This window comes from Oreochromis niloticus, linkage group LG6, assembly GCF_001858045.2.
Source record: "Oreochromis niloticus isolate F11D_XX linkage group LG6, O_niloticus_UMD_NMBU, whole genome shotgun sequence".
Taxonomy (NCBI): domain Eukaryota; kingdom Metazoa; phylum Chordata; class Actinopteri; order Cichliformes; family Cichlidae; genus Oreochromis; species Oreochromis niloticus.
Genome location: NC_031971.2, coordinates 5,202,229 through 5,229,865, shown reverse-complemented (window position 1 = coordinate 5,229,865; position 27,637 = coordinate 5,202,229). Strand labels below are relative to the sequence as shown.

Genomic DNA, 27,637 nt, shown 5'->3' with positions numbered 1-27,637 from the left:
GTTGCTTTGGGCCTTTGGCAGAGGTCAGAGTGGAAGATAAACAGGGGGAGGGAGATGAGCCAGATTGACAGCTTCAAACAGCCCATGATAAGCGTGACGAAATCAATGGCTGAACCAATTAGATGCTCAGTAGGCGGGTACTTAGTCCAAATTTTACGCGGCGCTCGGCGGGTCGAAACACCGAGAATGAATATCCCGGTCTCAACCGGTTTTAACCGGTCCGTGGTTGGAAGCGTGAGCTTAGAGGAAGAGCACACTTGCACGCACTTAAACATCTTTGCTTCCCAACAGTGTGTGCGAACAGAACCAGAAATAAAACGAGATTATTTTACTTTGTGACCCGGAATACGACTCCAAGTCTGACTACGTGAAACTCTGGTGTTAGCTTAGCTTGATGTTACATTAGCCAGCGGACCTAAATCATTGACTTTTCCATTAGCACGCTAAGTTGCTATTAGCTTGGTCGGATGTAACTGGTAGCCTACCAATTATGTTTCAGAGTGGCTAAAGATAAGAAACGTCGGCTATTCTTTAATATATCGCTAAAAAAATCGATGAATATCCAGCTTAACAGCATTTTTAAATTACGACTGTTGGTGTAATCGAGGAAAGCTACTATTAGCTTTTGGCTAACGACTTTTAAGGGCAGCGTAACGTAAACGTGTGCCATGAGATAACGCTGCGAATTAGTTTGTAGCGTATTTAGCGGTTTCACATTTAGGTCTTCTGCTACAGCTCACGTTATTAAAACCATCACTAGTTTTCGACGAGCGGACACCAACTATCAGGTAAGTCGCGCATGATCACCATTATCTTATTAAGGCTAACGTCAGTGTTTATCGGTTTTGAAACTAACCACCATTAGTAATAATAACCGGTTATAGAACTCAGACGTCATACAAGTTATTGTACTTTGTGAACTGGTACCTTTAATTGTGCCGAATAGTGGCAAACAGATCTGAGTGGACGTGTGTTGAATGCAGTATTTGCGTGTTGGCGGCGCTGTTTCGTGTTTCGCCAGTTTATGGTTTGTTTCAGTGACTGTCATAACTTTACCACGAGGGGCTGGCAAAACCGGAATAACCTGTTTCTGACTTATTTTTTCTCCAGAATATCGGTTGTCGATTCCATTTTTTTTACGTTCCACTTATCTAGTATGTGTTAGTATTTACAGTGTAAATTTTCAACACTAAAAGGCTTCGTTTTTAGCACTTGTACTGCAGATTTTAATCACAAATGCAGTTCTTTTGTGTTTGGTAGTTCTTTTGTTACTTTTCCCCAAAGGGATGCTGTTGGGGTTAAGGTTTCCGTTTCTTCGTTTCCCCTGTCAGAATCTCTATGCCAGCAGAAATGACAATGTTGGCAGATCACCCAGCCAGACAACTGCTGGACTTCAGCCAGAAATTGGACATAAATCTGTTGGACAATGTTGTCAACTCCATGTATCATGACATTGGATCCCAGGTGTGTTTTATGTGTTTCACCTTCAGTCAAAGCATTCCTCTTTCAAGTCCCTAATGGGGTTGGGAGCTTGTCCTGTAGCAAATACAGTTGTGTAATTACAATTTAAGTGTATGTTAAATTGAAGTATACTTTAAGTTGCTCTAAACCTACTGCTACTATGTTACTCTTTTCTAGCAACGAGTAGCCCAGGAAGTGCTCACAAACTTGAAGGACCACCCTGATGCATGGACGAGAGTCGACACCATCCTGGAGTTCTCTCAGAACATGAAAACTAAGGTGTGAGCATAACAAGCATGTATTAAGGAATGCTGGGGCCTTAGATGAGCTACATTATTACACTGCTGAGGACCAGTGTATTAATGTGAGCTGAAGCTTATTGCTTTATCCACATAAGACTTAGGCTTTCAGGGAGGTGAGGTGTGAGAAATCATTATGATTGACCTAGTGTTTACTGGATATCTTGTACAGTCAATGGGTCATGCTTCACTGTCTTTAAATAAGTAGTTTTTGACAGCCTTACATGCTGTGCCTTTTTTTACTAGATCACACATTTAAAGACTCTTGTGATGCTATCCTCAGTTGTCAGTGCTGTCAGAATGTTTGTTTTGGGCTTCTTTTGGCATTGCTACTGTCTCCATTCGTGCATATAATGGCTCTGAGACTGTGCTTAGTATGCACACGTATTTGTCTTTGGTCTAAGGCACACACAGCTGCTGTTGCAAGAGAGTTAAATGCTTAACTTGTAGGGCTTGAGAGGTGCAAGTGTTGAAGGTTAATGTGTCCATTTATAACAGTTCAATTAATATAACAATGCCAATTCCCCACTTGTATATATTTTGTGTAAGAACAGTGACTAAAGATGCGGCTGAAGTCTACAATTAGTTTTTTACCCGTCAACACTGAACAATGGTCATGTATGATTATTGTTTTAAAAGAAAAAAGAGAGAGACACACACATTCCAACTATTTGAATATTGCACACTCAGAAAAAGGCAAAGTAGTACAGTGAGAGACATACATTCTGTTATATGTATGTAAACAGAAAGTTACATAAATGCACATTACAAAATAACCAAATAAAATTATTAGTTATATAGTTATATAAGTTATATAGAATAAAAATTGAATGTGCTGAACAGCAATGATCTTTTTGAACATATAACAGGACATAATCAAACCATCAGGGACTGGTGCTGCTTAAAGCTTTTCTTAATAGCCAAATCAGGATTCAGTCAGCAAATTTAAGGTTCCACGTTTTTGCAAGCAGTTGACCAAAATCAGAAATTTCCCCGAAGAGTGTGGGTATAAAGTCACTCTGCTGCAGAATTAGCTTGTGAATTCTCTGCAGTCATTACCACGTGGTGCTTTTCAAAAGATTAAAGGCGAAACCAAGTTTGAGCTAACTTTGTGTATTTTAAAAACGAACCACTACATCTAAACTAACTGGGGATTAAAGCTTAAGTGGGAAGTCTGTCATGTGCACAAATATCTCTTAAACTTTACAATGTAACCTGAAATGCATCTCCCTAAAGATGTAAGTACAAGTTGCATTAATGCAGCCCACAGCTATTGTGAAAGGCCTGTTCAGTACCATTGATTCACCATGTGAATTCCTTTGAACTTCTTCATCGCAGTTTTTGAGTTTATCAATGAGAGAGCAGTCCTCATCTCAATATAAGGATTATTAATCAAAGCATCAATAAGGACTTTAAAATGATGAGGGGGGAAATCCCAGCTTTTTGTTTTTATCTACTAGCACCATATATAAAACAGCAGGATATAACCATATGATAATTAACACATATTATACCATGCACAATTGGCCACTTATGTAGGTTATGTTGTAGGATGCACCGAAAAAGTCTAAATTGGGCCCTATCCTGTTAGTGATAACTATGTTAATACACCTATATAAATATCTTGAAAGATTCATTTAAGCTAAAGGTTTTTCTATTAAGCATATTATGACTTAATAGTGTTTATCTTTGGTAGCTGATATTTATCCACTTATGTTTACTAATTACATTAGGCCACTTCTCACTCGCACTAGTAGCTGTGTATCTAAACTCTGACACAGCCAGAGCTGCACCTTCGCAGCCCTGACTGCGTTCTCCTTCCACAGTCAAATAATTTGCACAATTAAATGTCTAATTACTTTGTGAATTCCATTACATAATTGAATTTAGAATATTCGTTGACAGCCCCACTAATATCTATGTCTAAAGACCATGGGTCATCAATTTTGGAGACATGACAGTGCAAAGACTCTACTGAGGTTAGCTCTTGTTTTTGCTTGTTAAATCTTGATGAAAGGATTGAGTCTTTTTCAGAGCTCTAACTCATCTTTTCTTTTCTTTCTTTTTTTTCTTTTTTCCCCTCCCAAATAGTATTATGCTCTTCAGATTCTGGAGACAGTCATCAAAACACGCTGGAAGATTCTTCCAAGAAATCAGTGTGAAGGTAAAAATCACCCTAATGACATTAATCAGGATATCTGTGTGTTTTCTTCCTCAGATATGTTATTTGTCTGAAAGGTGTTATCAGTTTTCTCTGAACAACACATGTCTGTGTTTTCAGGAATCAAGAAGTATGTTGTTGGACTGATTATCAAGACTTCTTCTGATCCTGCAAACATGGAGGTAAGGTGTCCTGTGTGATATGGTGCACTTAAACATACTTGTGTCATTGTAGGGTTGTCTCAATTAGGGCTGGGCCATATCATACCGTTCACAGTAATACCGGTGTAATTTTGGGCAATGATAGGAAAATGAAATATCGTGATAGAATATGGGTAAAACGCGCATGCGCAGTGCCTATGTTTACATACGCACATGGCGGCGACGCAGAATGAGAAGAGCGAAAGGGGATCGTTAAATGAAACGGATGAACCAGAATTGGTTTGTAAAAATGCTGCAATTTCAGTGGTGTGGAACTGGTTTAGCTTTCTTCCGTCAGACACACAACAAAGCACTATTTTTGGTAGAGCATGCTAGCAGGCCGTCGTTATTACTGTGTTGTTTGGAAAATACGGCACACTTAAAATCAATCCTTTGATTTTTCTGAAAATCGACAGTGTCCCTTATAATCCCGTGTGCCTTATGTATGAATTCTGGTTGTGTTTACTGACCTCGAAACGATTTTACGTGGTACACGGCGCTCGAAAATCTGTCAAATGTTTTAGTGCGACTTTGCTAAGCTATGAAGCCGCACCGCTTGATGGATTGTCGGAGCATTACGGCTATCGTAGGCAGGCGCCTCGCGGAGTGATACGTACTGTGCTTCAACATAATATTACCGTATTGTGTGTGTATAACCTCTTTTTAAGTTTTGTGGATATTATACATGGTTATGCTGAGGATATGTCGGCCAATTTCCACTGGAAATGCCTTTTGGTTAAACTGTCAGCAAGGAATTTGCACTGTTACATTTTTATATAACTTTAATGCACATAAAAAACAGCTGCTTGTTTAAGTGAAAATACATTGATGGGGTTTTTTGCACTAATAAAGTTGTGGAGTTGTAAAGTATTTTGTCTAGTGTCAATTATATCGTCAGTTATATCGTTATCGTAAATTTTCAAATGTATATCGTGATAAATATTTTTGGTCATATCGCCCTGCTCTAGTCTCAATATTAGAATTTCAAACTCTGTTCTAATATTCAGGAGAATACTTGACACAACTTTTGATGCTACAGGGAAGTTTGACCACAACAGAAGTAATGGCAAAGACATCATTTCTTGAAAAACTTGACGCGTTAATTTTACAAATGATTTAGATTTCATTATAGACTGAAGATAAAATATATTTTAAAACGTATCAATAGATAAATGGTACAACTGCACAATAACCTAACATATCAAGATATGTTTTTTAACCACTGAAGACAAAGAGGATTATAGAAAAACTACAAATAATAATGTATTTATGCTAATACAAAGACGATAAAAAAACAAGACTGTTCACTGTGAAGCAGATTGAACCAATCACTCACTGATTGGTTGCACTTTAAAACTGAAGCTATGGCTGGCAACAACAAAATAAGAAATACATAATTAACACATGGATAAATGATTCCAAAAGTAGAAAAGTATATAATCTTGTACACATCTTCCTTCTCTTCACTGGATCTGCAACATATTGCTCATCCAGTGTTCACTGTGTCCTGCCTCACTCTGCAGCTCTTCACTTCACCTCCAAAAATTGCGCAGAGTAGTTTGTCACATTCTGCACTCTCCTCTGTTCAGCTACAGTTCCCCTGCTGCTCTGCACAGCCAGCAACTCATCTAGTTTCCCATGTGTCCGTAATCCAGTCTGTTACTGCTCAATATTCTATCCATGACCCAGTCAGCCCTACACCAATTATTAATCTTTTTTTCTAACTATAGTCTGCTAGCTGTTACGTGACTGATTAAAAATGGCTAATGTGGCTATTGGGTAGTTGCTAATAGTTAACAGCTAACATAACATGTAACCATTTTTATGTTTATTTACAGAAAGAGGGGGTATACATTTCAAAACTCAACATGATCCTTGTACAGGTAAATAGGCATTTAATGTTTGACATAGTGTAAATTATTATTGTTTGACATAAAGCAATGATGCTGATGATGAGCTCTATTTCTGAAATTTTAGATCCTGAAGCAGGAATGGCCCAAACACTGGCCCACTTTTATAAGTGATATTGTGGGTGCAAGTCGGACCAGCGAGAGCCTCTGTCAGAACAACATGATCATCCTCAAACTGCTCAGTGAAGAGGTTTTTGACTTCTCCAGTGGCCAGATGACCCAGGTGAAGGCCAAGCATCTCAAAGACAGGTAACTGATCTGATATACTGTATAACTTATGTTGAGCAAATAGTGGACGTCAGGTCTTACATTTGAGTACTGAATACTGAAAAAAGGAGAAATATTGGTTCATTGTTGATTTTGAGTCTTTTATTTTCAGTCTAATCAGGCACAGTTAGAGATGTCATATTTTCTTGATGCTGTGCATTCTCGCGTTTCCATTGCATATTTCGATCAATCATACTGCATTCCAGGTTATACTGTAATTTGTATGCATTTGTATACTGATGATTCCCCCCAAAAAGCTGTAAAGATGTAAGATTGCACCTTTTGTTAACAAAATGTAGCAATTATCCCAGAAGAAGACTGGGAAGATTGTGAACTCTGACATCCTGAGTGAGACTCCACTTTAATTGCAGCAGTATGTAAAATTTACTACCATTTGTTAATCTGGTCAACACAAAGCCAGATTGTTGGTCATTTGGCTCATTGGGTGCCACGGTAGACTCCGCTAGACTTGGGGAAAAGGGTGAGAGCTAAAAAAAAAAAAAAAAAAATCAGATGATGACTACTTACACTCCGCTCTCTTTTCCCTGTCAGCATGTGCAACGAGTTCTCCCAAATATTCCAGCTGTGCCAGTTTGTAATGGTAAGACAAATAAATTTTTTTTCGTAGTTGTTTTCAAAACATTTTGTGCAAGTCTCAGTACCTCAAAAATTGATGTGTATAATTCTTCTCCATAGGAAAATTCCCAAAATGCCCCACTGGTCCACGCTACCCTGGAGACTTTACTCCGCTTCTTGAATTGGATTCCTTTAGGTTACATCTTTGAGACCAAACTCATCAGCACGCTGGTCTACAAGGTAAACCAGATGATACTCTGTCATTAAATAAAAACTTGAAATAATTAACTCTAATACAGTGGGATACAGTATGTCTGTGAGTCTGGTTATACTGAAAAACACTGACGTGGCATGGTAAGGCCAGTTAAATTAATGTTGTCACGCAAAGTGTCTAAGACCAAATGCTCAGATTTGCACATGGAATCAATTACAAATAGAAACTTCAAAAGGTTTTAACCTTAAATTTTAACAACTTAATCAGTTCAAAGGGATCCCACCATCTGAACTATGGTGGTTCATCCTACAGATGCATAACAATATTGTGGAAATATTACCATTGATCCAGAACTCGTTGTGTCATTGGTTTGGTCAGGAATTGGTCACATCTATTACATGCATATAAAGCAGTTGGTGCTAGATAATGATCATAAAATCATCAAATCGTTCTGAAGTGGTTACAGCTGACTAAATGTGAGTCTTTGTCACTATCATAGTTGTTAAGTCAAGGCTGTTAACCAGCTAACTTGTATGCATGTAAGAAATGCATTCTTTCATCACAAATTATAGGAGCAATAAAAAATAGGTACGACTGCTAAGTAGGCATGTCAGCACTGACCTGCTGTGTTTTCTTTTTCAGTTCTTGAACGTACCCATGTTTCGCAATGTGACTCTGAAATGTCTGACAGAGATTGCTGGTGTGAGCGTCAACCAGTATGAGGAGCAGTTTGTCAACCTCTTTACCCTCACCATGTCCCAGCTCAAACAGGTATGCACTCAGACCCAATTAGTATTGAGTGCCTCTTGCATTAATTGCACTCAGTGTTACAGTGTGCTTACAAATGCCGTTTGAGTTATTACACACAAATGTCCAACCTTCCACCTCAACAAAAGGTCAACAGGCAGCACAGACTGTCAATCTCTCAGTGAAAGGAAGACCCAAAATAAATGTAGATTAACTAAGAAATGTTCCTTAGTCCATTCAGAAATGGGCATAAATGTTTTTCACTGTGTGTATGTGTGATTTCAACAGTTTTGCTGAGTTGCTCTGTTTACAGCAGCAGAGAAGTTTCAAAAACTGCCCAAATACTAGGGGTGCAACAATACTCGTATCGATATTGAACCGTTCGATACAGTGCTTTCGGTTTGGTATGCATATGTATCGAACAATACAAAATTTTATATTTATTTTTTCAACTTTTCTTCTGACAATGCTGTCTGTGTTGAGCGCTCAGTGGATCTGCGTTTGACTACCCCGCCTAGGCTGCACTGTCGAGTGCAGATCCACTGAGCGCAGCGCAAGCTAGCAAGACAGAAGCTAAGCTCGTTGCAACATGGTAACTGCCTCAACGCTACCCGAAATTGAACCTCCCCCACCCTCATTCAGATCTGGCATTTGGAACTATCTTGGTTTTCATGTGAAGCATGACCCTGATGGTAAGCGCATCATGGACAAAAGTAAAACAGTATGTCAGATGTGCCAGCAATGCTCAATTGGTGGGAACTAGTGCGTTAGCGCAGTTAGCTTGTTAACGTGTTGACGCCGTCCAGCCCCACACACGGGGCATCCGCGGTAACTCGTTAATGGAGATTTGCCGTGTTACGGCGTTAATGTCATTTTAACGAGATTAACGCTGACAGCACTAGTGGGAACACAACGAATATGACTGCACATTTACGCCGACATCATCCTAGTGCAAAGACAAGTGGAAGCAGACAAAAACAACAAGCACGCATGCTACAAACATTACACAGCCATTAGCACATGATTCTCTTTATGAGGACCTGATATGTTTAATATGCTGCTGAGAGTATACCCCAGTAGAAGCGTATAGTATAGCTTTTATTTTGGAAAGAGCCATTTCTCTGTAATAAACTTTTTTTTTAATTATTTTGTTGTTTCAGCAACATTAAATTTAAAAACTGTACTTTTGAGTTAAAATATATATTTATAATTAGAGCAGGGCGATATGACCAAAAATATTTATCACGATATACATTTGAAAATTTGCGATAACGATATAACTGACGATTTAATTGACACTAGACAAAATACTTTACAACTCCACAACTTTATTAGTGCAAAAAACCCCATCAATGTATTTTCACTTAAACAAGCAGCTGTTTTTTATGTGCATTAAAGTTATATAAAAATGTAACAGTGCAAATTCCTTGCTGACAGTTTAACCAAAAGGCATTTCCAGTGGAAATTGGCCGACATATCCACAGCATAACCATGTATAATATCCACAAAACTTAAAAAGACACACAATACGGTAATATTATGTTGAAGCACAGAACGTATCACTCCGCGAGGCGCCTGCCTACGATAGCCATAATGCTCCGACAATCCATCAAGCGGTGCGGCTTCGTAGCTTAGCAAAGTCGTACTAAAACATTTGACAGATTTTCGAGCGCCGTGTACCACATAAAATCGTTTCGAGGTCAGTAAACACAACCAGAATTCATACATAAGGCACACGGGATTATAAGGGGGACTGTCGATTTTCAGAAAAATCAAAGGATTGATTTTAAGTGTGCCGTATTTTCCAAAAAACACAGTAATAACGACGGCCCGCTAGCATGCTCTACCAAGAATAGTGCTTTGTTGTGTGTCTGACGGAAGAAAGCTAAACCAGTTCCACACCACTGAAATTGCAGCATTTTTACAAACCAATTCTGGTTCATCCGTTTCATTTAACGATCCACTTTCGCTCTTCTCATTCTGCGTCGCCGCCATGTGCGTATGTAAACATAGGCACTGCGCATGCGCGTTTTACCCATATTCTATCGCGATATTTCATTTTCCTATCATTGCCCAAAATTACACTTGTATTACCGTGAACGGTATGATATGGCCCAGCCCTATTTATAATTTTACTAAATGACAAATTAAAAAGGCATGAACATTTTTTTTTTTTTTTTGTATCGAAAAAATATTGAACCGTGACACCAAAGTATCAAACCGAACCGTGAATTTTGTGTATCGTTGCACCCCTACCAAATACATAAAGCATAAGAGGAACCAGTGGATAGTTTAGTACTTTCTGTTCACTGCTCTGCCACCTGAGCCACACGTGGTGGCTGTGGCTCAGGTGGCAGAGCAGATCAGCTACTGATCGGAAGGTTGGTGGTTCGATCCTTGGCTTCCCCAGTCTGCATGCCAAATATCCTTGGGCAAGATACTAACCCCAAGTTGCCTTCCGATGCATTCATCGGAGTATGAATGTGTGTGAATGTAGTTTAGTTTGCACTTGAGTTTAGAAGTGCTTGTATGAGTGGGTGTGAATGGGTGAATGAGGAATGTTGTATAGAGCGCTTTGAGTACTCCGGGAGAGTAGAAAAGCGCTATATAAGAATCAGTCCATTTACCATTTCACAGATTAAAATACAGAGTTTTTAGTCACCTTAAAACCAACTACTTTTCACTGTGCTGTATATTGTGAATGTGCCTTAGGCTAAAGTGAAGAGTTTTTCTAAGACCATTGCATGAGCTCAGGCTTTTCTGAATGAATCATGTAATAGTCACAGCTGTGTTTCACACACAAGAATATTATGTCATCTGTAACATTGAGCAGACTGACAAATGGTTCTATAGCAAGTCAGGTCATAGTAGGGCTGTGCGATATGACCAAAATCTCATATCCCGATATTAAGACATCTATCGTCTGATAACGATATAAATCACAAAAATGTAACATTTTCTGTAAATTCTGTGAATGTCGGGCAGCTCGACTTGCGTGAAGTGTTTCCAGCTGGGCATCGCGTACCTGGAGTCCAGTGTTTTAACTGATGCATGAAACGATACATTTTTAGACATAAGTTGTAACGGCTGCCATTTTCTTTGTGAGTATTTATTACACAGCATGCTGCGGGGAAAAGCCTGTTCTAACGTTTGAGGCTAAGGTTTATTTTTTAGCACCTGGCGGCTCTTTTTGCTTCTCATCCGTAAATACTCTGCATCTTTCACGTGATTCAGTTTATTTTGAAAAGTCTCAACAGGATCTTGAGCTTTATTGTGAAAGGTTTATGTGGAAAATAAACAAGCGGACACGAGGTGGTTTTTACCGTCGTTGTTGCTAACGACAACGCATAAAAACAAGCGCTTGTCCTTCTGTAGTGTGGTTATATTAAATATAAGAGAAAGAGGGAACTTTAGGAAATTAATATAGCCACTACAGTGACCATCAAAATAATGAAAAAATATTGCTGTAAACAGTTTATTTTGCGACACCACGAAACAAACGATAGCGTAAAATGAAACGATAGACGTTTTTATATCGTCATCCGATATATATCGTTATATCGAACAGCCCTAGGTCATAGGCTTTATTTGTACTGTAGAACTGTTTCGTTGTAGCCCATTTTATGTTGTACTTCAGTGTCTATCAATAGGTAAACTGTACTCTATCAAACATTTAAACTCTTACTTGATAAGTCATTGTTTCTCTCCAGAGTCTCTGTACTAAGTACTTTACTATGTACTTTAGTACTTTAGGCTCCACTCTGACTATCTAAGAAAAAAATGATGTTGGTGCATGAGATGGACAAGTTTTCAGTGTGGCTGTGAGTGAGGCCTGACAAATTATCTGAACAGAAGATTATAAAATGTAATGAATATAAGATCAGGGTGTCTTTAGTCACGAGAAAATTTTACATTTCTAAAGTTATAAGTAAACCTGGTCCTTACTTTACATGATATTCATTAAAACTTTCCTTAAACTAAACTTTACTACTGTATTTTCACGACTATAAGGCGCATATAAAAGTCATAGATTTTCTTCAAAAAGTGTGGCGCGCCCTATAGTGCAGTGCGCCCTGTGTGTGTTGTAAGGAGGACGTAGTAGAGAACACCATGAGAACGCTAAAAGGTGAAGTGTGGGCGTTGACTTTATATACAGTCGCACATACATACCTGTATAAAAGAACAGGTATGTGCATTATGCAGAACATCGTTGTTTTAACAACCCTGAAAATGGCAAAGAGACATGCTTATGAAGCACAGTTTAAACTGAAGGCCATCAGCTACGTGGAGGAACATGGAAATCGAGCAGCCGCGAGAGAATTTAAGATTAATGAATCGATGGTTCGCAAGTGGAGGAAGCTGGAAAACAAGCTCCGGCAGGTCAAGAAAACGCAGACATAAGGCGAGGTGGCCCGAGTTGGAGGAAAGACTCGAGCAGTGGATCATCGAGCAAAGAACGAGTGGGAGAAGCGTTTCGACTGTCACCATTCGGCTAAAAGCAGTTTCGCTAGCAGAAGAAATGAAAATTGAACATTTCCAAGGAGGCCCGTCTTGGTGCTTTCGTTTCATGAAACGGTGCCATTTTTCCATCCGGACCAGGACTACGGTAGCGCAGCAACTTCCAGCGGATTATAATCAGGGTTCGTACAGGCGCTTGAAATCCTTGAAAATTCTAATATCGTCTTTTCAAGGTTTGAAAAGTGCTTGAATTTCAGATGTGGTGCTTAAAAGTGCTTGAAAATGTAACTGTATTTCCTTCACAATAAATAACTATCTGTGAATATATTTCTCTATCTGATAAGAAAACTAATGAGTTGCAAAATGTAAAAGCAAAATTTCCCCGCCTGGGCTGCCTTGCGTCTGTGTCAATATGTGACCCGCCCCTCCCTCAGACAGTCGGGCATGAGTGCACTAACATACCTGTAGGTTGCTGTTTTAATGAGTGTTTGATGGAAAACAACAATGGCGGAGTTTGCGTTCTCCAGTCGCATGATAGGTGAGTCCTAGTAAATAATTTTCCAGTACGCGTACGTTACACATGCTATTTTTTTTTAAAATTATGATTATTATTTTGCTAGCTATCAAACTCGCTGGAGAAATGATTGAAATGCACTGAGTGTGATGCAGTATGGCAGCGCTATTATGGAATATGCTGTAAACTTAGCTAACATTTACTTAGCAGTAATATGAGTTAATTTACTCAAGTGAAAGCTTTAAACATTAGCCCGATACATAACTAGCTAACTTAAGGCTTTCTGATTAACCCTCTGGGGTCGACGGACCCAGAGTCTCCATTTCAACTTGGGTCGAACGTGCGGACTTCAAACTATATACCAGTTTTTAAATTGTGTTGATAGGCCACGTAGAACCGATTTTTTGCGGGGGGTTTCTGAGTAAAACAGTGGCGTTTACTCCGGGAAGAAACGGTAAAAACAGCGTTTTCTAAGGAGAGCGCTAGCAAACACGCTTTGCCTGTGAGTGAAAAAAGAAAAAACACTCCTTCCCTATTGGTGGAAAAATGTACCATGTCGACCAATCAAAAATTGATACGGCAACATGTGGTATTTGGTTGTTTGGGAAGAGAGGGGAAGTTTTAGGAGTGACCGGCAAGAGAGCGCGAGTGAGCGAAAGAGCGAGAGAGAGAGTTTTGATACGTGAGAGATTTGTGACGTTTAACGTGTTTGGAGTCTCAAATTAGTGTGTTGTCTTGTGTAGTTAGTGTGTAGTGTAGTCGTTTTGTTTTGTGTGTCAGTTCTACTAGTGAATGTCACAGTTGCTGCCTTAAAGCCACCAAAGGCAGATTGCAGTGTAAACGCTGAGTGACACACCTGCTGTCAGACCTGCAGGTTTATCCCTGTGCTGTTCTCATCTGTGTTATAGTGGACACAAACTATTTTTTGGAGTTGCATAAATAATTTGTGTGCCTTCTTATTTGACGAAGAGCACCTGATTGTTCTGTAAATAGTTTTGAATGGTTATATGAAAAACGTCTGAGCCTTGGCTGCATTTTTAGGTAAATAGTACCATATAACTCTGTTGTTTGCAAAACATGCATATTTCTTTAAAATGTACAATTTCTATTTGCATTTCAAGTTATGAAAATGATTCATTAAACATGCTTGTGGGTTTTACAGTCAAAAATATCACTTTCTACTTGTATTTTAAATTTTGTCTGAATTTAGATAAATTGTGCTGACACATTATGTCAAAATGAGACAATAACAGATTGGCAAGATAAACAGTTTTTAAAGGTGAAATATAGAGGCCAAATCAAAAGTAGTCAAAAATGGCCAATTATACCCTGGACACCAGAGGGTTAAAGGCTAAAAGCAAAGTTGTCACCAAGTACTGTTTATATTTGTGTGTATTGCTGCAGCTTTTTTGAGTATTAACTTGGTGCCTTTGGGTGAAATAATGGTGATATGAGGGACCGAGCCATATGGTCACAAAGAATAGCCACTTGTTTCTGTGCTACCAAAGTTCCCGGCTTTCATTCAAAATGTGTTTATCATCAGCACCTACACATTAAACTACTTAAACAGTCAGTGCTGTTCTCCATGCCTGTCTGACTTGATGTTATTAGCACAAACATTTTAAAGGTGATCATTTAGGACTTCAGCAATAATACAGACAGCAATGTAGTTAGCAATAAAACAGTTTTATTGGGAATTAACTTAAAAAACAACAAACAAACATCTATCTCCTATTTTTTGTCACACAGGAAAGAAGCATCAATATCTGATGTGAAGACTTATTTCTTTATTTTTGTTTTTTTCAACAGGAGAAGAATATCTAACAAGTTGATTTGTTCACATTTTCACATATTAATTATTCAGTGAAATGTGCATTTTGAGTTTATACACTATGTACATAAGGTGACCGTTTCTTTTTTGTGTGGTGCGTTTTTCTATGTCTTAACAAAAGGGGAGCTAAGGTGTCTTTTCACATGGTCTTAGATAGGTGATGCGAATTGAAACATGCATTCTTTTTTTTTTGGCGGGGGGGGTGCTGGAAAAGCTTGAAAAGGGACCTTGAAAGTGCTTACAAAGTGCTTGAATTTGACCATGAAAAAGGCATACGAACCCTGTATAATGAAAAGCTGGCCATCTTCCGCTCCTACTGCAGCAAACACATCGCCGACAAACACATCCAGCCCAGCCACATCACTAACATGGACGAGGTGCCGCTCACTTTCGACATCCCGGTGAGTCACACTGTGGAGAAGAAGGGGACCAGCACGGTAGCGATACGCACAACGGGGCACGAAAAGTCTTCTTTTACTGTTGTGCTTGGCTGCCATGCTAATGGACAGAAACTGCCGCCTATGGTGATTTTTAAGAGAAAGACTTTGCTTAAAGAGAAGTTTCCAGCAGGAATCATCATTAAGGCAAATGAAAAGGGCTGGATGGATGAGGAAATGATGAAAGAGTGGCTGAGGGAGGTGTATGTAAGGAGACCAGGTGGGTTTTTTTCCACGCATCACCATCGCTGTTGATCTGTGACTCTATGCGTGCCCATCTCACAGCCGATGTGAAAAAACAAGTGAAGCAAATGAACTGTGAGCTTGCTGTCATTCCGGGAGGCCTGACAAAGGAACTCCAACCGCTGGACATCGGTGTGAACTGGCCGTTCAAAGTAAGGCTGCAAGCGGCGTGGGAGCGATGGATGACCGATGGAGACCACAGTTTCACTAAGAGTGGAAGGCAGCGCCGGGCGAGTTACGCCACAATTTGCGAATGGATTGTAGATGCTTGGGCTAACATGTCTGCTGGCACTGTTGTTCGAGCTTTCGCAAAAGCCGGCATCATTTCCGAGGAGCCGCACGGCACGGAAAGTGACTCTGACAGTGAAGAAAGTGAACCTGGAATATTTGATGGAGATTTAGCGCAGCTGTTCAATTCAGACACAGAGGATGAGGACTTCGATGGGTTTGATGACGATTACCGGTAATAAAAATGTGAGTACCAAACTCAGGTTTGCTCCTGCTTTATTTTTAAATACGCATACTTGTATGCGCACTATAATCAGGTGCACCTTATGTGTGTGTTAAATAAAGTAATGGCACACATAACTGAGACTGCGCCTTTTAGTACGGTGCGTCTTATGGTCGTGAAAATACGGTAAACGTTATCTTCCACTTTTCCTCAACAGGTAGTGTTTCTGGTATGACTTTGTGGTTTATATTCTAGTTTTAGGTTAAACTTGAATCTTGAGTGGTCTCATAGTTGAGTACAAGATAAAACTTGATTACAGAAAGTGCAGTGTCCGCAAACAAAACCTCAAATGGATTCAATGAAAGCAAGTTTGAAGATAAATTAATAATATGAGGCTTTGCAGTAATATATTTTTTTTTTTTTTTTTTTTTTTTTTTTTTTGCTGTTTGGCCAGATGCTGCCTTTAAACACAAACATCAGAGTGGCCTACGCTAATGGGAAGGATGACGAACAAAACTTTATTCAGAACCTGAGCTTGTTCCTCTGCACTTTCCTCAAAGAACATGGCCAGCTCATTGAGAAAAGGCCCAACCTACGCGAGACACTCATGGAGGTAGGCGGACAACACAGCAACACAAACGAGAACATTTTCACTGTTTACATTGTTTGTTTTGGTTTTACATCATGTGGACCCTGAACTCTCAGGTTTTGGCTTAGTCATTTTGTCTGTATTAGCATCCCTTTCTGTATCAGGTGACTGCCAGATTTTCTTTTTCTCCTCATGCATTTTGTCCTTATTACACTTTTCCAATGGTATACATTTTGAAGCTATTACACTGGGATGGTCCACCTTTCTCTTTTCCACTTAAATAAGTATAGATTAGAGATGGACCGATCCGATATTACGTATCGGTATCGGTCCGATACTGACCTAAATTACTGGATCGGATATCGGCGAGAAATAAAAAATGTAATCCGATCCATTAAATATCAAAAAAACACTTCACAAAACTTGCGACACGGTGTAACTCGGCTCATAACCGTAGCATGTCGGAGCAGTGTGCGTCAGGTGATAGAGCAGCTCTGTGTATTTGTAGCCTCGCTAGCAAACCAGCATTTCATCTCCGAGGAAGTTATCCCAGAGAGAAGTAAAGCAAGTGTGTAAGTTCATCTCTGAATGTTTGTAAAGCGTTCCCATGTTAAGCTTAACAACCGATATATGGAGCGACTGCCTCTCTCTCTCCCTCACCTTCCTGCGGCTACTTCAATCGTGAAACTGATCAATGATCAGCTGATCGGCTTTTCTGTCGCGAGTCCGTCTCTCTTCTTTGTTTTTGGCCCACTTTGCACCAGAAAGAGGAAACCAGCGGCTGAACAACAGCAGCACGTTTAACCTTGATAAGCTGTTGTTAGAATTTATTTAATATTACTTTCTACACCAGGATCCTTTTCTACGTAGCTGACGGCTGATAACTGTGCAGGGGCGGATCTAGCAAAGTTTAGCCAGGGGGGCCGATAGGGCATTAACAGGGAAAAGGGGGCACAAAGACATACTTTTTTTTTTTTCTTATTCTCATTTAAAATATCTAGCTTTTAATAAATAATTATCTGAATCTTACACCCAAAGTTTTAATCTGATGTAAAATGTATAGACGTCCATTACTGTATATAGTAACTGTTAAGTCTAATATACCCTAGTAAGCTATAGTACTTTTTCCTTTGGGAAAGTACCATCTGTGAATTCTGCAATTCTGTTGAAGAAAGATGTTGAATCTATTTAATTATTCTTGAAAAATAATTTATTTCTGTGCATTTTTTTTTTTTTCACCCTGCATCAAATTAAAGTTGATTACATCGATTAAGCATCATGAGGTGGGGGGTGGTTCCCTATTTTTTTTTTTTTTTTTTTTTTTTTTTGCTGGGATTTTTCAACCCTATTTGTTAGGTTGCTTAATATTTCTGCTAAGTACTCTTTAAAATACCAGAATAGGGAGGATGGAGTAGGTTTAAGTTTATTAGATTGATCAGTGTTGCTGAACTATGAAATATTTTGGGTGCAGTGTATTTTTTACATGCAGGTATAACAGAATAGCTTTAGTGTTGTTGTTTATTTAAACTTGAGTATGAATTTATACAAAATGCAGCAAGATATTAAAAAAACAGTTTTATTGATTAAAAAACACTATATCGGATTCATATCGGTATCGGCAGATATCCAAATTTATGATATCGGTATCGGACATAAAAAAAGTGGTATCGTGCCATCTCTAGTATAGATAGTTAATTGTTCTGGGAACTGTGAAGAATGCGAGTAGCACAGGAAATATCAGTAATCTGTACTGCAATTTAACCACAAAAAGGCTCATTAATTTCGATTATTGTAAACATAACTTGTCTGTTTGTTTTATGAAATATAAAACGCCAAGGACAAGTGGACCAGGAAATCAAAAAGTTAACTAAAAATTAAAAGGGAGATTATTTAAATTACAAACTGTACCATTATATTATCTTAATACTGTATTTATAGAGCAGCCAGTGAAGACTACTTGATTATGCTTGAAACCAACAAATTCAGGGCATACTATGTCACACATTTGGTTAAAGAAAGTGAGGAACAATCTGAGATGTTTTGACTTTAAAAAGCTCACTATATAGAAGTGTATTGCATCTGATCATGTTATAAAAGTTTTCTGTCTTGCAAATGTCAATACTACAGCACTGAGTACATCCATACTGAATGAATAACTGACCTGAGAAGACCTAGTTTTCCTATATCTGTTCTGAAGCACAAAGATTTTAAGGATAGGAAACATCTCTATAAATGCACCTGAGATTATGTTGATTCCAAGAAATGGAATCCTTATCACTTACTTTTACACACAAGAAATCCAAATTTATAAAACCACTGTAAAGTGTTTTGTTTCAGTCAGACTTTTTCCAGTGAGTCCATGAAGACGCCAGAATCTTTTCTTTGAGAGCTGATTTTCTTCTTTCAGCTTCTATAGAGCTTCTCATCTGTGAGAGCTGTGATTTTTGACTGGCTGGTTCTTTATTTTCGTCTGATGTTGAAGAAGCCATTTACAGTGTTATGTAATTTTGGATAACCATCACATTCTCAAACATAATCCACAGAAACAGCATATTAGTTTATATTCTGCTTAATACTTTCAGTTTTACCTACAGCAGCATCATTTAACTACTCTGTGATTGACCAGAAGAGTCATGACATTACTAACCCCCACGTTAAAAAAAGAATAGAAGTTTGAATAATGAAATCCCTTTCATCAGTTGACTTGAAACATTTAAAGTTGTCCAACCTCACCACACTTTGTCCTGTCTGCAGGCGCTGCACTACATGCTGCTGGTGTCAGAAGTGGAGGAGACGGAGATCTTTAAGATCTGTTTGGAATACTGGAACCACCTGGCAGCTGAACTCTACAGAGAGAGTCCCTTTTCCACTTCCAGCACTCCACTGCTCTCTGATGTCCCACCACGCAGACACCTTTACCTACCTGTGCTTTCCCAGGTTGGGCTGCTATTACGGACATACACACAGAGATTGTATCCTCAAAATGTCAATGGATTAAGAGGTCACACTCTTGTCCCAAATGCAACTTATGATTATATTGAACAGCATTACAATCATATTCTTATGATTATTTATTGGTCATATTTTTTTTTAAAATGGCATAAAATGCTTGCAAACATCTAAAACAAAATTCTTGCATTTTTTACACTGTTCTTACAAAACTGATGTGTCCAACTGACTCAATCCGTCTATATCTCTGTCTTCTTTCAGGTGCGTCTACTGATGGTGAGCCGTATGGCTAAACCAGAGGAAGTGCTTGTGGTGGAGAATGATCAGGGCGAAGTGGTCAGGGAGTTCATGAAGGACACAGATGCAATCAACCTTTACAAGAACATGAGAGAGACTCTTGGTAAGTTGTTAACGGTCCTTGTGACTAACTATAAAATATAATATATTTATAATATTATTTATTTATATTTATAAAATATTTTATTTGTAACATCACTTATTTATATTTATAAAATATTTTAATTGTGCAGTTTTCAGGGTTTTTTTTTTTTTACTGTCAAGTTATGTCCTGTATGTACCAGGCTGTTATTCAACATTTAAGACCTTTCAGTTGTAATTTTACCTTTCAGTAATGTATGCTGCTTCTGCGGGGTCTCAAAGAGGATTAGCTTTTTTTTTTTTTTTCTTCAAATTTATGAAAACCAAAAATGGGTTTATTAAAAGATCTGGCATCTTGTTATTAAAATGGTATGGTCAGCAGCACTTACTGGCTACTGGTTATATTCGCACTTTGTATTAATTAGCTCACTTAACTCTCTCTTTGTGCATAGTGTATCTGACTCATCTGGACTATGCTGATACTGAACGCATCATGACAGAGAAGCTTCACAACCAGGTGAATGGCACCGAGTGGTCGTGGAGAAACCTGAACATGCTGTGCTGGGCTATTGGTTCCATCAGCGGAGCGATGCATGAGGAGGATGAAAAGAGGTTTCTTGTGACTGTCATCAAGGTGAAACATACATTGTTGTAGCACATGTCATTAACACAGTATGGCATCAGTATGGCTGAAAAATGTGTTTAGATTTTGTCATTCTCTGTAACACCAAACAATATAAATTGATTAGGTGTGTTACATTCGCAGGACCTGCTTGGCTTGTGTGAGCAGAAAAGAGGCAAAGACAACAAGGCCATAATAGCATCAAACATCATGTATATCGTGGGTCAGTACCCTCGTTTCCTGCGAGCCCACTGGAAGTTCCTCAAGACGGTTGTCAACAAGCTGTTTGAGTTTATGCATGGTGAGATATTTTGTACTGAATGTTTGTGTATTTCTGATGCTTGGTGTTAGGAGAATGTTGAAACGATGCAAACCATTGTTACACTAAATCTCATTGGCTGCTGTCAATGAATAAGGCTTATTGTGATTTTGTTTGGCTTATTCTCTTTTTCCTTGCACAGAGACACATGATGGCGTTCAGGACATGGCATGTGATACTTTCATCAAGATAGCCCAAAAGTGCCGCCGTCATTTTGTGCAGGTTCAGGTGGGAGAGGTGATGCCCTTTATAGATGAGATTCTCAACAACATCAACACCATCATTTGTGACCTGCAGCCTCAGCAGGTGAGCCCTGCCCAGTGTCTGGACTTATTCACGTGGTTTTGTTATAGTTCTGCTGTCAAATAGGTTTAAGTGCGTCTGTCACTTTCACGGGATGGTAATTGTGTTTTGCAGTAGAACTTTTAGTTTGCTACGTTCCAAACCTACATGTTAACAAAGTTCTGTTAGAATTAAGCCCAGTCCCATTCCTGCAGGTTCATACATTTTATGAGGCAGTGGGCTACATGATTGGAGCTCAGACAGACCAGGCTGTTCAAGAGCTTCTGATAGAGAAATACATGCTGTTGCCTAATCAGGTGTGGGACAGCATCATCCAGCAGGCCACTAAGGTGAGGAACCGTATAATGTGCCAGTGCTGTTACATTGTCAATAAGGCAGCCTGCAGCCCACTTCTGTTTTGTTGGTGTGTGCTTAATCTTTAACGTGGACTTGTGCTACAGAATGTGGATATCCTGAAGGATGCAGAGACGGTCCGTCAGCTGGGCAGCATCCTCAAGACAAACGTCAGAGCCTGCAAAGCTGTTGGCCATCCCTTTGTTGTCCAGCTAGGACGCATCTACCTGGACATGCTCAATGTCTACAAATGTCTAAGTGAAAACATCTCCTCAGCCGTCCAAAGCAATGGTAAGTTTATGGCCTCTCCCTCAATTTGTCTTATTAACCAGACTAATGTTTGAGCCTTATCAATAAAGTACTGATAGACTGCTTACCATATAAAACCTACAGTAGTAAAGAAATGGGAATTCAAGCACACAGCATCACTGTTGTGACAATGTAACCATTAAATCCAAGTAATAATTGTCCTTTAAGGCCAAAAGGATAATGTGCAAAAACTTGCTGCAAAGTTTTTTGATGTTTTTTTTGAACCCTTGAATGTTTTTTCATCCTCAGTATGTGCCCGTTAGAGACGTCAGACACTTAAACTTGTTGGTTTTTCTCATTTGTACAGGTGAGATGGTGACTAAGCAGCCTCTGATTAGGAGTATGAGGACAGTAAAAAGAGAGACGCTAAAATTAATCTCTGGCTGGGTCAGTCGCTCCAATGACCCTCAGATGGTGAGCCTGGCCTTGTTTTGTTTCCTCTAGTCTGTTCTCTAATGAAACGGATTCAAATCTGAGTTTATGGAGACTTCTGTTTCGACCAGTGATTCATATACAACCCCTCCTGCATTTATTTAGCAATGAAGAAATAAATGATGCAGGTAACAAACTGAAAATTGTAATAACTGCTTTGCATGTAAGCATGGGTTTCTTTTCCCCTCAGAAACAATGAAAAGCTTAAATTTTATTCCCCCCCCTCCCCCCCCACTATAACCCTAAGTATGACCAAAGCATGTTCTTTCAAACCTTTACTGTCTCTGGAAAATGAGCACTATTATTATTTTTGAAGCTAGAATGCAAAATAATAATGTTAAAATGGTGTTAATGAAACACTTAACTAAAATTTTTCATGGTTAAAGTCAAATGTCTGGGCTGAGAAATGCTTAAATGTAGTAAATTATTGTAAAAGGAGTTGTCAGTTTTTATCTTCTAATTATATTTTTAAGGCTCCAGTAGTTAATGATGTGTTATACTAAAGAGTTATTCAAGCGCTTTTAATATGAACTTCTGAAACACCCATCATAATTGCTGCTGTTCCTTTGGTTCAGGTGGCAGAGAACTTTGTGCCTCCCCTGCTGGAAGCTGTGCTCATAGACTACCAGAGGAATGTTCCAGCTGCCCGGGAACCTGAGGTCCTCAGCACCATGGCAACCATTGTGAACAAGTTGGGAGTCCATATCACCGGAGAAATTCCCATGATCTTTGACGCTGTCTTCGAGTGCACTCTGAACATGATTAACAAGGTTTAACTGAGTTGATTTAACTGTATCTGATAGAATACAATAAAAATTGAAAGTTGAACATTTTTTAACCCTTCTTAACTCCTTGTTTTCCATTTATGCCTTCAGGACTTTGAAGAATTTCCAGAACACAGAACCCATTTCTTCTACCTCCTTCAGGCTGCCACCTCCCAGTGCTTCCCAGCGTTCCTATCTATTGCCCCAGCTCAGTTCAAACTGATCCTGGACTCCATCATCTGGGCTTTTAAGCATACGATGAGGAATGTGGCTGACACAGGTCTGAACTGAAAACACTAACCCTGTTAGATTGAAAGTTCAGACAACACAGAGGGAGATGCTTTTTTTTCTGCTTTTGATTCGATGTGATGTTGGTGAGATCGGGTATCCCTAATGTGATCAGCTCTGAGACTGATCTTAGGAGCCATAAGCTGTTCACAAGCTGTTCCTGTTTTTTTTTACAAGAGGCAGCCAATCGGTATAAAAATGCATAAAAGAGAGAGAATCTAAACTTTTTCAACAAATGAAGTGAGGCTATGTATAAGATAAGTAAGGATGGGATAAAAATTTTGAACAGCTGAAGATATGATGCACAATTAGTGTTTTTATTCTAGTACAGTGCCGGAATAGAAATATGGAGCACAACATTTCAAAATAAAAGTAATAGACCACACAATACACTATCAAGTAATACGCAAAATTTGAAACTGACCTTTACTCACATGTAGATATGCAATGCAGATTGTTCTCAAATCTCTGCTGATCTAAAGGATGTCGCATCCTCTTTTGCAGGCTTGCAGATCCTATATACTCTCCTGCAGAATGTTTCTGCAGAGGAAGCAGCAGCCCAGAGCTTCTACCAGACATACTTCTGTGACATTCTGCAACACATCTTTTCTGTGGTCACGGATACATCTCACACTGCAGGTAAAGAGATTATGAAAGATGTATCATCACACATTTATAAAGGCTTCTCAGTTTTATATAAATACAATAATGATGCAGCGCTCCATTTTCAGTGTAGTCAGGAGCCAGTTTTTTGTAAGACCAGCCAGTAACTAAATAACCAGCGTCTTGTTCTGCCCTTTCTCTAGGATTAACGATGCATGCCACCATCTTGGCCTATATGTTTAACCTGGTGGAAGAGGGGAAAGTTAGTGTTGCTTTGAGTGCTGGAAGCCCAGCCAACAATCAGGGACATGTCCAGGAGTACATCGCCAACCTGCTCAAGACAGCCTTCCCCCACCTCCAAGAGTAAGTCAGCTTGTCAACCTTGCTTTGAACTCTGCTGCCCGTATTAATACTAGGATTCCCTCTACTCACCATCACCCCTATCCTGAAGCAGCTTCACTGGCTCCCGGTTCAACTCCATATTAATTTTAAAATACTCCTCTACACATTTAAGGCTATTCATTCTCTCTCCCCACTAGGGCTGGGCCATATATTATACCGTTCCCGGTAATACCGTTACAATGTTAGGCAACGATAAGAAAATGAAATATTGCGATAGAATATGGGTAAAACACGCATGCGCAATGCCTTTGTTTTCATACGCACATGGCCGATTGTTGAGTGAAACGGATGAACCAGAGTTGGTTTGTAAAAATGGTGCAACTTCAGTGATGTGGAACTGGTTTGGTGTTTGTCCGTCAGATACACAACAAAGCACATTTTTTTGTAGAACATGCAAGCTGGCCATCGTTATTGCCGTATTTGTCGGACTAAGGTGCTCTGGGTCCTAAACTCCGTCCGCTACAGGTCCCAAAGTCAAACTAACACAGCAGCATCACTGAGAGTTAAAAACTGTCTAAATTCTTTCATCTTTAATAAAACAATCAGCATTGCTGCTTTACCAGGTGCAACTATGAAGTTTAACATCCAGGCATCCATGAAAACAGAATTTATTACATTTAACGGAGTTAGAAGTTAGCAGGAAGCTAGCGGGAGTTAGCTCACTAGTTTCGCTAGTTACCTAAACATGATATAGCATGTTCTGACTGAGAGATTTCTGAAAAAAATCAAACGTACTGCTCTGCTATCATTTCCAACATAAATGAAGACAGGAAACTAAACAGCAGTGACCTTTGTAGGGTTACTGAAGTTGGGCTAGGTGGTATATAATGATGTGCTACGTGATCGCTAACGACACAGCTATGTTAGCATGACATAAACAGTGAAGCTGGAGCATGAACGCTAACGCTTTTCCACTCGATAAAAGTTAACGTGAAGGTTCCTGATGGTTAGAGACAAATGCAATTGCATGGCAGGATGCTGTAAACGAACCAAACTTCAGTCAGGAGAACAACTGAGATAATCCATCCACAATACGAGGTTAGTCATTAATATACTGCAACAACATGGGAATAGAGCAGCTGTGATAGAATAACAGCATTAATGAATCAATGGTACAGAAGTGGAGGAAGCAAGAAGAATGAGTTTAATAAAGTTTGATTTATTTGACTGCTTTGTTTCGCTTAATGTGCCTTATAATCCCGTGCACCTTATGGTCCGAAAAATACATATTTGGCTTTTTTATTTGGCACACTGCAGTTTAATGTTGCAAAGCACCTCTTTTTAACTTCAGTGGATATTATACATGGTTATGCTCAGGATATGTCAGCCCATTTCTACTGGAAATGCCTTTTGGTTAAACTTTCAGCAAGGGATTTGCATTTGCACTGTTAAACTTTTACATAGTTTTACTGCACATAAAAGACAGCTGCTTGTTTAAGTGAAAATAAATGGATGGGGGGTTTTTTGCGCTAGTAAAGTTGTGGAGTTGTATTTTGTCTCGCATCAATTATATCGTCAGTTATATCATTATCACAAATTTTCAAATATATATCGTGATATATATTTTTGGCCATATCGCCCTGCTCTACTCCCCACCATATCTCTCTGACTTGGTACAGATCTCCATCCCATCCCGGTGCCTCGGATCCTCCTCTTCTCTTCTTCTTTCTGTTCCTTCATTTCGTTTTTTTACCATGGGGGGGCGGGGCTTTTAGTTGCTCTGCCCCTCAACTTTGGAATTCCTTACCCCCTGACCTCAGAAACATCAGTTCTTTCACCCTTTTTAAGTCCACCCTGAAAACCCACCTGTTCAAGACAGCCTACTCTGTATAACTACTCCATGCTCTTAAACTTTGTTTTATTATTGTGTTCATTTCCTGTTTTTATGCTTGTCTTATTTGTTCTGTAAAGTGTCCTTGAGTGTTTTGAAAGGCGCTTATAAATAAAATGTATTATTATTTAGTTTATTGAATATGAGGCCAAAAAATTAAACTGTTGCAGAATTACAACAGATGTTATTTTGACCACAGTTTTACAAGTTGCACTTTCCAGACTTGAGGCTTATTGAATGTTTTCTCTGCAGTGCCCAGGTAAAGGTGTTTGTAACGGGTCTATTCAGCCTCAATCAGGATATCCCAGCCTTTAAGGAGCACCTAAGGGACTTCCTTGTGCAGATCAAGGTGAGAAAATGGCAAAAAAAAAAAAAAAAAACTTGTCAGCTAGAAACTGACCAAGAAAGGTATAAGTGCAAAAATGAAAATGATTATATTCCTTGCCAACACAAAACAGTTTCATCTGAGCCAATGAGCAATGATTGTTAGCTTGGATCCAAAGTATACCAACCTTTGTGCTCAAATTTACATGAGCATAAAGATACTATTCATCAATGGAAACACTGCAGACACCTGCTTCTTAGTAGAAGAATAGAATTTAAGAGTAGAAGAGTTGAATTTAAAAGTATTGGTGTTAAAACTGGGTGGTTTAAGGAGCACAACACACCCAAATGAATCCAAATTTCCAAACCGTCTACTTGTGTGGTCTTGCAGGAGTTTGCTGGTGAGGACACATCAGACCTCTTCCTGGAGGAGAGAGAGACAGCTCTGCGCCAAGCCCAGGAAGAAAAACACAAGCTCCAGATGTCTGTGCCCGGCATCCTCAACCCCCATGAGTTGCCAGAGGAGATGTGCGACTAAAGTGACCATAGCCCCTACGGACCAACTCTGAAGGGAGAAAGTTCAATAGGGAGCAGAGACATTTCCTGTTGTTTTCTTTCCAAGTGTGGTTGTGTGCAAGTGTGTGTTGAAGAGAATTGGAGAGGGGGGACCCCGGCACTGGGTTGTATGTCGACCAAATTCTGTCAATATGTAAATGAGAATTGCCCCTTATTACTACCCCCAATTCTGGCACAGATTCCTCCCCACCACCAGCTTATTTTATATACATTGTTTATGTAACATGCCATCTTTTGCCACCTTCTTGCTATCAGAGCTTTGTTTGGCCATGCATTCATTTAAACCTGCATGAAGTTGTAAGAAGTAATGGTTATTTTTGAACCTTCTACATGCTTATTTCAACTTCCTTCCCACTTGTTAATATGTAATATATATATAATGTTGAAACACTTGCAATGGTTATGTGACAGATTGCTCCAGTTTCACAAGTGCCATGTGCACCGTGCAGAACGAATGTGATGTTCAAGGGGTCGATTTGTACTCCTGTGCTTCCTGTGTTTGTTGTTTTGGTTTTTGAGTGTGGTTGTTTTTTGTTTCTTTTTTTCTTTTGTTTTGGCTTTCTGATAAATTCAGGGCTTCGGTTCCTCTGCTTTTGGATGAGTGCGTGCATATCATCCTGTTTGTAAAGCTGTCTTAGTACTCTGAAAATATAAAGTTGGCTATTTTTACAAAACATTCTGTATGACTCTCTTCTTTCTGTAAGCCTAACCTTAAGGACCTAAAAGTTTAGATAAGCTTGAGGTGCTACTGATAGGTCAGATGAGATGCAGTTTTTACGTGAATAATCACTAGACTTAAAAAGCCACTGTGGTGCCCCAGTCAGTTATTTGCAGCACGCATAGATG

The 27,637-nt window shown here is 39.2% G+C and overlaps 1 protein-coding gene and 1 long non-coding RNA gene across 2 annotated transcripts; both read left to right on the top strand.

Moving 5' to 3' along the window:
* The first annotated feature begins 148 nt into the window (after window positions 1-148).
* xpo1a (exportin 1 (CRM1 homolog, yeast) a) lies at window positions 149-27,467 on the top strand. The gene is made up of 25 exons (XM_019360417.2): window positions 149-788; window positions 1,332-1,464; window positions 1,639-1,740; window positions 3,852-3,924; window positions 4,042-4,103; window positions 5,960-6,004; window positions 6,099-6,280; window positions 6,851-6,899; window positions 6,995-7,114; window positions 7,731-7,859; window positions 16,224-16,382; window positions 19,113-19,295; window positions 19,569-19,707; window positions 20,138-20,319; window positions 20,452-20,608; window positions 20,769-20,932; window positions 21,124-21,258; window positions 21,370-21,553; window positions 21,879-21,985; window positions 22,579-22,773; window positions 22,879-23,047; window positions 23,560-23,694; window positions 23,862-24,021; window positions 26,144-26,240; window positions 26,607-27,467. Exons 2-25 carry the CDS (start codon window positions 1,339-1,341, stop codon window positions 26,751-26,753), a joined length of 3,201 nt encoding a protein of 1,066 aa, XP_019215962.1. The 5' UTR covers window positions 149-788; window positions 1,332-1,338; the 3' UTR covers window positions 26,754-27,467.
* On the top strand, window positions 10,387-13,431 carry LOC112847130 (uncharacterized). The gene is made up of 2 exons (XR_003220500.1): window positions 10,387-10,696; window positions 11,410-13,431. It is a non-coding gene; the product is annotated as an uncharacterized LOC112847130 (long non-coding RNA).
* Window positions 27,468-27,637: the final 170 nt, after the last annotated feature.

Excerpts from the sequence above, each read along its gene's own strand:
- xpo1a (XM_019360417.2), top strand. The coding sequence starts at position 1,339 with ATGCCAGCAGAAATGACAATGTTGGCAGATCACCCAGCCAGACAACTG. Across the intron at positions 1,741-3,851 it reads CTCAGAACATGAAAACTAAG|TATTATGCTCTTCAGATTCT; the intron begins GTGTGAGCATAA and ends CCTCCCAAATAG. Across the intron at positions 6,005-6,098 it reads TCAACATGATCCTTGTACAG|ATCCTGAAGCAGGAATGGCC; the intron begins GTAAATAGGCAT and ends CTGAAATTTTAG.